Below are 11,373 nucleotides of genomic sequence, written 5' to 3' on the forward strand. Positions count from 1 at the left end.
CGGGTCTCCCCTCCTCCTCTTTACCTGATGGTATGATCCTACTTGTCTCTACATGTGATTGGTCACATCCACATCAACACGACACTCAGTCAGTGAAGGTGTGGCTGAGCAGTGTGTCTAAAACATCACCCTGTTACTCTGGTATTAATTAACATAAATAAATAAATAGGCTCCATCGTTCACTAACACTTGGAGAGGTAACCTGACACCATAGTAACAGTAACCAAGGGGGCTGGGCTTAGCAACGGCTCCAATGGATAGAGCAAGTGCAGCCTTTACAACAGACACAGATTCAGCAGCTCGGAGGTCTGACGTCAGGGTGAACAGAGAGGAGGGGAACTGAAGTGTGATTCTGTCCGGCTCCTGTCCATGTTGGTGTTAAAGGTGATCAACTGGCTCAGTTAGCTCTGATGATGATGAGGTGGTTTGAGTGGTGTGATACCCACTAGTGTGTTATCACATGTGTGTGGATGTAAATGTTTATGCAGTTGAGAGTCATTATGTGTAGACTGTGTTATTACTATTTGTGTAGAAGGAGGTCATTTGGGTGAAGGCCATGATAATGAACCTGCTATAGCAGCTCTTTGACAGCAGGCAGCAGTGTGAGACTACAGCTTCCCTCAGAGGCAGGAAACAACTGAGCTGCTCCGCTGGTTTCTCCTCAGAGCTGCAGAGGAGTCAGTGAAAGCTCGTCTCCTGTCTCACAGCTCTTTCCCTGTGTTTCAGGGAACATATAACTGTTGCAGCCCGGTGCCTGTGACAGTAGCTCACAGGAGGGGAGCTATAATTAACACCTGACAGAGGGAAGGGGATGAAGACAATGAAGGGAGACATGATTACAATCTTCAGAAGACAGTTCATGTTAAACAGTTTAAAGGAAGAGATCGTAATAGAAGAGAGGAGGTGATGATAACACGATTAAGGCTGGGGCATGCAGGTGTTAAAGCCACTCTATTTCTAATGATATGAAACATAAAGAGATAAAGAACACGTCATCGTGCTTTGTAGTAAATATTGGAAGAAGAAGAAGAAGAAGAAGAAGAACCCATCAGCGAGCACATCTGCAGGACCTCAACTGGGACCAAGAGCGGGAGAGAATCCAGCTGAATCCTCTCAGAACCAGGACCCGGAGACTGGAGCAACCACCCGGGTCCCACCGGTCTACAGGTCAGTGTTCAGGACTGGACAGAGGTCCGTGTTTGATCCGTTGTTTTCAGGTTGAGATGAGTCATGTGACCAACACAGTGACTCTCACGTTGAACGAGTCTGCACTGATGTATTTACATGTTACATGAAGCACAACAAAGAGTAGAAGACAACAGGTTGATCTGGACTCAGGTCTGAGTACTGATGTAGTCTGAGGACGTTATAAAACTGAGACAGGAAGAGAGAGGGGAGAGAGTTAGACCTTATGATGGAGTGAGTTTCCTAAAAGACTCATCGGTCACCAGTGAGTTCACAGTGGAGAGAAACCATGTTCCTGTGATCAGCTCCTCTGATGCAGACTGGGTGAGTGCTGCTCCTGTTAGCACCTGAACAGCTCATCAACACACCGAGTCCGAACTGTCTGACCAGGACGTGAAGTGTCGAGACTCTGAGACTGATCATCATCATTACTCACTCTTAGAAGTACAGTAAAACATACTGTATCCATCGAATATAGTATCACTCTGTGAAGCCACGCGTCATTGTTAAGACAGTTATAGAAAATATAACAAGAACATAAATTGGTAAAATTGATTTGGAAGAAAGTTTTTTTTTATCTGCAAAATAAAATTGTGATTAATTGTGATCAGACTTTTTGTCTTCACAGAAGACGTTTGAACTGGACACAGGATTTTTACCAGAAATGTTGATTTTGTTATGTGAGTGTTTGAAAACAGCTGATGAGCGTCTGAATCACTGTTGTTTACTTCTTCTTATCTGGTGTTTCCCTCCCTCTAATATCACCTGATTCATCCAGCTAATTTCAAACATGATGCTCAGACATCAGCAAAGGGTTTAACTTCCAGAGACTTTTTAACAGGCAGAAACTGCACTTATTGACCCAGAGGTGAACTGACCCTGGACCCATGTGCAGTAGCTGAGCACCGGGCACCTGAAGCTGTGCAGGCGGCTCGTATCTAAACAAGCACACGCTGCTGCATCGCTGTGATGTGGTGTAGGTCCTGCAGGTCCTGGCAGATAGATATGAATGTTGCAGACGTGTAAGAACAGATGAGTAAAACTGTTCACCAGGTTTGGAGCATAATTCAGATTCCCAATAATGATGTGTGCTGTGTTTTACACTGATAGTACAAAAAGAGATTTAAGAAGCTGATGTTGGACTTCTATTGTATTATTCTATTGTATTGTATTGTTTTGTTGAGCTTGACACCATTTATTTCACATGGTGCAGCAGTTGTTTCATACTGTGAGACGAACAGCTGAGACCACTCTGAGAAAACTATCAGCTAAAATAGATGATAGATAATCAATAGGAAAATATTTGTTGTTGGCCGCCCTGCAGACTGTCAGCCTGTACTAATCTGTCACCATGGCAACAATGATGGACAACCCTGAGGAGAAGCCTCTGAGGGGAAACCAAACATGCTGCTGCTGTGGGATAAAACTGGAGTCGGTCCCGGCTGTTTCATTACCAGAGAGATGTTTGATGAATAGATCTGTTGGTGAGGGACGATTTGAGCAGGTCGTTAAACTGGATTTTCATACGGCTGAGAGACCTGCACTGACTGACCTCTGACCTCCTGCTGCACACAACGGGTTTAGTTTATGGTGTAAAACAGCTTCACTGTGTCTGTTCACCTCCTAACATTCCTCCCTGTCATCATTCAAACTGATAATAAAGTCCAAGTCTTGTTGGAGTATTTCTTAAATTGATGATATTATCAAGAATGGATTAGATTTGTCAAAGCTGCCAAACTAAATTTGTCAGGAGGGAAAAGTGGAGGCTGGTGTTCAGGCAGCTCTTGTAAATATGATTCATCCATGGGTGGTGCCGATGGTGACGGGACCTGGGGGAGACTCTCTCACCAGTTCTTGACCTTTAGTTGGAAATGAAATGTCATTGGTCCTCGAAGCTGTTCACCAGATCCCTGTGTTCCTCCTCTCATCAATACATCCAAAATCAGGGCTCAGAGTGAGTGGGGGAGGTGAGAGACGACGGGGGGGGGGGGCTAACTCTACTGAGGAGGCTGCTCAGCTCTCACCCAGCACTGAAAAGCTCTAGAGGTCAATTTGTCTGAACTATGCTGAAACTACTGTGGTTGGTCGTGTGGTCGGGTTAGAGCACTGGCTCGGTGGGGGTGTTCATGTGACCCCCTCACAACACAAACACAGTTTTGAAATCAGCAGTGGGTCTGATCTGAAACAGTCTGAAGACCCCTCTGTGTACAGGGGGGCCTCACTGGACTAATCTAGTCTGAGAGTGGCCCCTGAGGGGCTGAAGATCCCACAGGCACTTTGTCTGAAGCACAACGAGCCTTTAACCACCTTCCTGATCCTGTTGGTGGTGACGGAGGGAGGTGGAGGGAGGTGGAGGGAGGTGGGGGCAGAACAGTCAGCAGCAGAGGTGTGAATGTGGCAGAGATGGTGGGTGGGGGGGGGCAGGCTTTCTGTTTGAGCACACTGGGGGGTCCACACCTCCTTCTATTGTTCTGCTGCTCCTTCCTCTGCCTGCAGCATGGCAGGGCTAGTTAGCTTACCAGTGAGCTGGCATTAGCTCCAAACAAGAGTTAGCATATCAGGAGCTAACTGCTGGGTTAGTGGGTCACACCAGAAAAAGGTCGGTTCAGGGCTGGAACTGTGAGGAGCCACAACCAGCTGAGTCCTCTCGCTGGTAAGGAAAGGAGCTCCAATGCTTCCTACCTCATCTCTTTCAGCATAGGAGACACTGGACCTTCCTTTACGAAAGGAGAAAACGCTGTCCCACAATTCCTTGCTGCAGCCTTTAAGGCGATGTGGCCATGGATGTAGTGGAGGCACCACAACCTCGACAGACCCACATTAATATAGAAACATCAGAGCAGCTGTTGATGTGACACGAGCTAAAACTCCAGCTCAAAATCCATAAATAGAGATTCATTCTCTTTTCTGTCCAGTTTTCTGTCAGTTTTTTTTCCCATGTATTAGAGCTTTATTAGTTTTTGCTCACATTGACGTATCTGTAATATTGTTTATGGAGTTAAACTCACACTTCACATTTTCTGCTCTTATTTTGATATTATTGTTATGAGTTAATTTCATTTTATATATTTTGAATGTAGTAGTTTCTCATTACCTTGATGTGGTCACATTATCTTCTTGGATGCTCATTTTGTATTTTTATTCTTCTGTATATGCCGTTTGTTTTCCTTGTCACTTAATGTGTATTTTAAATTGTGCAAAATAAATAAATACAAAAATTCTAGTGACAGTATCATCATAACAAAATACTATAAAAAATAAAAGTCAATTAAATAAATACTCTCCCATTGTTTAAAGCACTAAAAACACATTTTCTCCTTTAACAAATGTATAAAAAGTCAGAAGCGTCCATCATATACTGTTAGAATAATTTACTCTGACTCTCGCTCAGTTCATTATTTAGATTTATTATTATTTTAATGGATCAACTTTCTCTGCCTGTGTTTTCCCTCCATGTTACAGTATTTCAACATTTCAACCCAGTTTGTGGTTTAAGGAATGTTTGTCCTCCATGTGTTGTAAATAAAGTTGGTTAAAAAGAAAAAAGTGAAACTTGAGTCGGATTCTCTCCACATCGCCGTCGCCTTTCCTAAGTCCTTATGACCTTTCCTAGACATCTTTCCTTGACCTGATGACGTTTTGCAGCGAGGTCAAGGACAAGTGGTTAGGAAAGGAGATGTATGAGCACCTCAGGTGATGGCGGGGGTTTGGTGGAGGACGCTGACTGGCTGCACCTGACCAGGTGACCAGGGGGCGTGGCTACTGTCTCCCGAGACTCCACGGTCACGTCGTCACACCACACACCTGCAGAGATGGCGGTAAATCTGTCACCGTGACAGGAAACAGGGGGCGGGGCTTGGGCTCACCGGAAACAGCTCCAGTTACCGCGAGATGCAACGAGATCATGAGAATTCAAAGTGGCGCCAACAGACAGGACCACAACAAGGACGGGACCATGGAGGAGAACCACGGGTACCGTGAGATCTCCGTCAAGGAGGAGGACCAGGAGCCCCGCAGGACCGGGGTGAAGGAGGACCAGGACCCCCAGGGCCGGGGTGAAGGAGGACCAGGACCAGGACCAGGAGCCCCACAGGACCGGGGTGAAGGAGGACCAGGAGCCCCGCAGGACCGGGGTGAAGGAGGACCAGGACCAGGAGCCCCACAGGACCGGGGTGAAGGAGGACCAGGAGCGGGGTCCCACCGACCAGGAGCCCCGCACAGACGTGGTTAAGAAGGAGGAGGACCAGGATCCGTATTTCATCTGCCAGGAGACCACTGTGAAGGAGGAGGAGCGGGACCGGGACGGGGACAGGGACAGGGACCGGGACGGGGACGGGGACAGTCCCGGTCCTCCTCAGGTCAGTAGATGTTTGTTTTTCGTGTCCAACAGTTAGCCGCTGCTAGCTAACACGGCTAACATTAGCATTACACTGCAGTGGAGAGTAAGTCCCAGAGACACAGACTCACAAACCTGTCCACAGCTACACAACCACAACAACCACAACAACCACAACAACCACAACAACCACAACAACACCGGGGCCACCTGAACTCACGGCGGGGTTTCTGAGCCCCCCCCCCCCCAGTTACCGCTCACCTGACCCCTGACCTCTGACCTGAGACCCGGCCCGAAGAAGTCACGTTACTGATACGTTAGTTTGGGTTTGATGGGAAGTTCTGTGAGATCTAACTCTCTCTCTCTGTGTCTCTCTCTCTGTGTCTCTCTCTCTGTGTCTCTCTCTCTGTGTCTCTCTCTGTGTCTGTGTCTCTCTCTCTCTCTGTCTCTCTCCCTCTCTCTCTGTGTCTCTCTCTCTCTCCCTCTCTCTCTCTCTCTCTCTCTCTCTCTCTCTGTCTCTCTCTCTGCCCCCCCCTCTGTGTCCCCCCCCCTCTCTCTCTGTCTCTCTCTCTGCCCCCCCCCTCTGTGCCTCCCCCCCCCCCCTCTCTCTCTCTGTGCCCCCCCCCTCACCATAGAAACGGAGGTGGAGAGCGACTCACCTGAACACAGACTCTCAGACTTCGAACAGTGAAGCCAGGACAGAACCGTCCTCTCCATGTAAGTCCTCCCGTGACACTGACTGCTGCTTTTTTTTGGGGGGGGGGGCACTCGGGCACAACCCAGCCTGTTCACTGGTGTAAAGAAAAAGGTCTTGTGACTGTTATGTCTCATCTGTGTTCAGCTGAGTCTGCTGCGAAGACGAGGTCACACTCTGACGACACCCCCTCATCTGACGCTGGTGAACTCAACCGCTGTGAGTCCAACCGCGGCCTGGATCAGTTTTCTGATTGGTCAGTATCTAAAATGTTTTTTTTGTGAATGGCTGGATGTTGAGAATAATCTGTTTGTTTGTGCTATTTTCATTTCATTTTTCTGTTACACTTAGTGTAAATACATGTTTCTTATCCCACTAAAGCCCGTTTCAATGAAACTGTATATTTTTTATAACCCATCTCCGGAGCGCAGTACGCAGAGAAGACAACGCTCCACAGCTGCTGTCACCTGCGCCCGCCCTGCGACGGCGCGTCCACGTGCTGCCAGAGCTGGTCAGGGTAGAGGGAAAAAGAGAGGAAGGCCTCCCAAATCAGCACGCTCCCACACAAAGGTGAGTGAGTTAAGTTACAGCTGGATGTTCTCTGGTAGTCGACCATTTCATTCATCTGTCAACGCCCCAGCTCTGCTGACAGGACAGGGGGTGTTAGTGGAAGGAGTTCCTCAGTAAACACTGAAATCTGAAGTGTTCCCATAAACATTTAAGAAAACCTCAGGCATCAGACCCGAGCCACTGTCAGACTTTATGTATCAGTGATCAGGTCTTAGACTTCAGAGCCCAGGTCCAGGTCCAGGCCTCAGGAACCAGCTGTTAACCATCAGGGTCAGGAATCACCTCGGGATCTTATCCTCCCACAATCACCAAATTCTCCTCAGAGTTTTTCACGCTTGTGTCCAGTACATGTTAGTTTTCTGATTAATTCTCGTATCGTGTCCGAGCGCTGGCTTCTCAGGGACATTAACTGCAGCAGGTCCCGGGACCTGGGAGCCCAGGTTTTTTTTTTCCTGAGTTTTACGTTGCTCTTAGAAAGACAGTCGGTCAGATATTGTGTTGAACTTCTCTGATTGATAATGTCTAAGACGTGACATTAGAGTCTGGGGATATTATTGATGTATGACCTCAGACCACTCGTTCCACCGTGAGATGAACTCTGCCTCTCTCTCTTCTGTCACTGTAGAATCACAAGAGGAGAGATGACACTAAACAGAGGAGGCGTCGCAGCCACGTGTCTGTGATGATTCCAGGTAATTAACACTCACACCGGAGAGAGAGCGTCCAGCTGTGACCACTGGACTGCACCCGGACCATGTAGACGCTTACACGTGTGTTGACATGACATGATATTGACATGACACACAGGACAGACAGCAGCCACACCAATTCTGAACAGCCAGGATGTTTAGTGACTGCAATGTCTTATCTGTGTTGAGGTGTGTCCAAGTCTCCGAAGACGACCGTGGACGCTGACGTGACTCTGCTTCCTTCGTCTGACGACAGCGAGGACAGCGAGTATGATTCAGAGACGGAGATCATGTTCACCAGCGGCATGGATAAGATTCTAGATCAGTGAGTTTTTGTGGTTTCACTCTGTATATTTACTGTTTCATGTAATGTTGCAATGAAAAAATGAAAAATGCAAAGCTTGGAAAGAAAGATTGAGATTTTGTTACAGTTTTTCTGCTGTTGTGTTTATTTCACACTTGCTTTGGATATTTTGTTGACAATTGTGTGTTTGTTTTGTTTGTTTTTTTTGTTTGTAGGTCAGTGGGTGAAGTCTATGATTCAGACTGGGAGCCTGAAATCCCAGGAACCCCGCCCCATAAACGCAATAAGCAGAGATGGCAGACCTCTACCTGCAGTGTTGAGCAGTCCGCTCCTACACGCACTAAATCAGCGGCTCCTAACTGCAGCGCACCTGTCCGGTCAGGTGCCCCGGGTAGTGCTAAGAAAGGAAGGTCACCCAGACAATCAGCTCACGTCCTGGACCAGCCGTGGCGAACCGTCGATGATGAGGATGTGGAGCCCACTCAGCTGGTCTTCATGCCCACGAGAGAGCCTGGACCGCAGGAGGCAGCTAGACTTGCGAACAGTCCGCTGGATTTCTTCAAACTGTTCTTTACCGATGCCGTGCTCGCGACTTTGTTAACAAACAGCAACGCATACGGTGCCAAGAAACAAGAAGGCCATAAAACAGCGTGGCGTAACATCGCCATCAATGACCTGTACTCCTTCATTGCTATGGTGATTTACATGGGCCTGGTGAAGTGCTCCGCGATGGTGGACTACTGGAAAGGATCCCGACTCTACAATTTCCCATTTCCGGCCTCTGTCATATCACGGAACAAATTCTTGAACATTTGCCGTACTCTCCACATCAGTGACGTTAAAGATGACGCAGAGAATGAAACCAAGAGAGGGACACCAGAATACGACCGACTTGGCAAGATAAAGCCCCTCTACAATCACATCGTAGAAACCTGCAAGACGCACTTCCAGCCTGGTCAACACATTTCCATCGACGAGAGGATGGTTGCATCGAAGGCGAAAATCTCAATCAAGCAGCACGTCCAGAACAAGCCTGCGAGGTGGGGCTACAAGCTGTTTGTACTGGCTGATTCCAGTTGTGGCTACACGTGGAATTTTCATGTGTATGAGGGCAAGTCGTCTGCCTCCGGGAACGGACTGAGTTATGACTCAGTGATGTCCCTCATACACTTTGATAAGCTGGGCACAGGTTATCATCTTTATGTTGACAACTTTTACACCAGCACTCACCTCTTCCAGGATCTGTTGACAAAAAAGATTGGGGCCTGTGGCACTATTCATCAAAACAGAGCCGGGTTCCCTAAGAGCCAGACCAATGATTTCACCAGGGACACTCCTCGAGGCACCATGAGGTGGATCAGGGACGGCGATCTGCTCTTTGTGAAGTGGAAGGACACCCGAGAGGTCGCCATGTGCTCCACAATCCACAAGGCCTATAATGGTGACACGGTGGGCAGGAGAATGAAGGCAGCTGGGAAGTGGATGCAGACCGATGTCCCTATTCCAGCCCCGATCAAGGAGTATAACCAGCACATGGGGGGGGTTGACCTGTCTGATGCTCTCATTGGGTACTACAGCGTCCTCCATAAAACCAGGAAGTGGTACCGGACTTTTTTCTACCACTTTGTGGACATTGCTGTGGTGAACGCCTTCATTCTGTATACACAATGTGGGAGGAGTCCTGCTATGACACAGAAAGAATTTCGGCAGGCCCTTGTTGAGGAGCTCGCAAACCAGGGCTCGGAGTCGACGTCGCATCCTTCAAGCTTGAGGTACATGGCACGCCCCGACCCGAAAGCTTCACATAAGCTGCGCTACTTTTCAGATGGAAAACAGATTCCTAAGCGGGACGCAAGCACAGTGTTTCATGTGAAGTGGCCTTGTGTTTTGTGGCAACGAGGGACTGCTTCAACACCTGGCACACGCAGAGAGGACTGTGAGCAGCGGCCATGTGGGACAAGTGTCTACGACCTGAAATCCCTCTGGAGAGGAACCATACAGCTGTGACCAATGCTTTCCCCACGCCAAGGCATCGACATGCTCCCACTGGGTGGAGACATGACCGGTGTGATCAGTGTGGGAAAACTTTTTGGCTCAAACTAATATCAGGAAACGCTGGAGAGACGGCTCCCAGGTTCACAAACTCTCCTGACTGAGCCCACCGGGAACGAGCCGCAACACTTTCCACCTACAGACTGCACATACCTTAAAGCTGCAGAAAACTCGGGGCGTTGCTACTGTCAGCTCCTCCAATGACGCGGACTGCAGAGAGGTCACCAGAGGTCACTTACAGATGTAGCCCCTCAGATATGGTGCAGCAGCTGAGAGAGGGGAATATGTTGTCTGTACAAAGTCACTGATCTGTTGCAGCACAGAAGACACTTTGCTTCATTGGTGACCGGCACAAAGGAAGACTGCTCACTATGATCCACCACCACACGTCTGAGAATCAGTCCAGAAAAAACCAAACACTTTCTGGATCAACCATTTCAGATGTGAAGATTTGTCACTTTCCTGTTTTTGTATACATTCAGTACCTTGGTGCTGATGGACAAATGAAACCAACAACCTGACCTCAACACTTTAGACTCTGGGAAACCAGTGTGAACCTTACTTTACTCTTTTATCTATAAAGAATCAAGTGCTCTTCCGAACACACTGCATGTTTACTCTATAGTAACAGTTGTTTTGTTGTGTGTTGGATTTGTTCTCATATATAGTAGCCACCATAGTGATGGTGTTTTTACTGAGTAATACAGTGGTGTCAGTGTGAGTCACCCTGTGGTTCCTGACTGAACTGTAACTCGTTTTCTTTTTGAGACACTCAACTTTTCTGACTTTTATTCTGCATCATAGTGTTTATGAGGTTTACTCAATAAATCAGTGAAATGAACAGAGGTCTCTGCTTCTTTCACCTGTAGTAACAAATCACAAGATAAAAACATTTTGAACTTTGTGGGGTGTTTTCTTTTCCTAAACAATGTTATTTGTGGCCAGTTTCCATAACTAATAGACTGTATTTTCCATAGCTGCTCCACAGCTGCCCAATGTTTTCATCCATCCATTATCTATACTGCTTATCTGTACAAGGTCATGGGGGGCTGGAGCCAATCCCAGCTGACATTTGGAGAGGGCGGGGTACACCCTGTACAGGACACCAGTCTATCACAGGGCTGACACAGAGACAAACAAACCATTCACACTCACATTCACCCACAGGCAGTTTGGAGTCACCAGTCAACCTAACGTGCATGTCTTTGACTGTGGCAGGAAGCTGGAGAACCCGGAGGGAACCCACACAGACACGGGAGAAATCATCAATTATCTGAAGGCATGTTCCAGAGTAAGGTCTCTTTAAAAGGAAGAAACCTCTGACAGCAGGGTTGAGAAGAGAGAAATGGAGGAAATGTGCGGTGCAGCATTTTGAATCAGCTGGAGGCTTTTCACTGAGTTATTGGGACATCCTGATAATACAGAGTTACAGTAGTCCAGTGCTTCTTCTTACACTTGTGTAACAAACACAAGCCACATCTCCAATACAGATTGCTATTTTTCTTGCTTCTTAATTTTAGACTAAAATATGCATCTGTAAGTT

At 47.6% G+C, this 11,373-nt stretch overlaps 1 protein-coding gene across 1 annotated transcript; it reads left to right on the top strand.

Moving 5' to 3' along the window:
- The first annotated feature begins 1,451 nt into the window (after positions 1 to 1,451).
- Positions 1,452 to 9,785, top strand: LOC139606652 (piggyBac transposable element-derived protein 5-like). Its single transcript, XM_071458912.1, has 8 exons — positions 1,452 to 5,209; positions 5,250 to 5,543; positions 6,157 to 6,238; positions 6,363 to 6,471; positions 6,647 to 6,785; positions 7,411 to 7,477; positions 7,664 to 7,799; positions 7,994 to 9,785. The coding sequence occupies exons 1-8, from the start codon at positions 5,090 to 5,092 to the stop codon at positions 9,783 to 9,785; spliced, it is 2,739 nt and encodes a 912-aa protein (XP_071315013.1). The 5' UTR covers positions 1,452 to 5,089.
- Positions 9,786 to 11,373: the final 1,588 nt, after the last annotated feature.

This window comes from Trachinotus anak, unplaced genomic scaffold, assembly GCF_046630095.1.
Source record: "Trachinotus anak isolate AG129_WGS33_773 ecotype Australia unplaced genomic scaffold, CSIRO_AGI_Tana_v1 ptg000023l, whole genome shotgun sequence".
NCBI lineage: Eukaryota > Metazoa > Chordata > Actinopteri > Carangiformes > Carangidae > Trachinotus > Trachinotus anak.

Coding starts and splice junctions, on each gene's coding strand:
- LOC139606652 (XM_071458912.1), top strand. CDS start 5,090: ATGAGAATTCAAAGTGGCGCCAACAGACAGGACCACAACAAGGACGGG. Junction 5,544..6,156: donor ACAGTCCCGGTCCTCCTCAG/GTCAGTAGATGT, acceptor CCCTCACCATAG/AAACGGAGGTGGAGAGCGAC. Junction 7,800..7,993: donor ATGGATAAGATTCTAGATCA/GTGAGTTTTTGT, acceptor TTTTGTTTGTAG/GTCAGTGGGTGAAGTCTATG.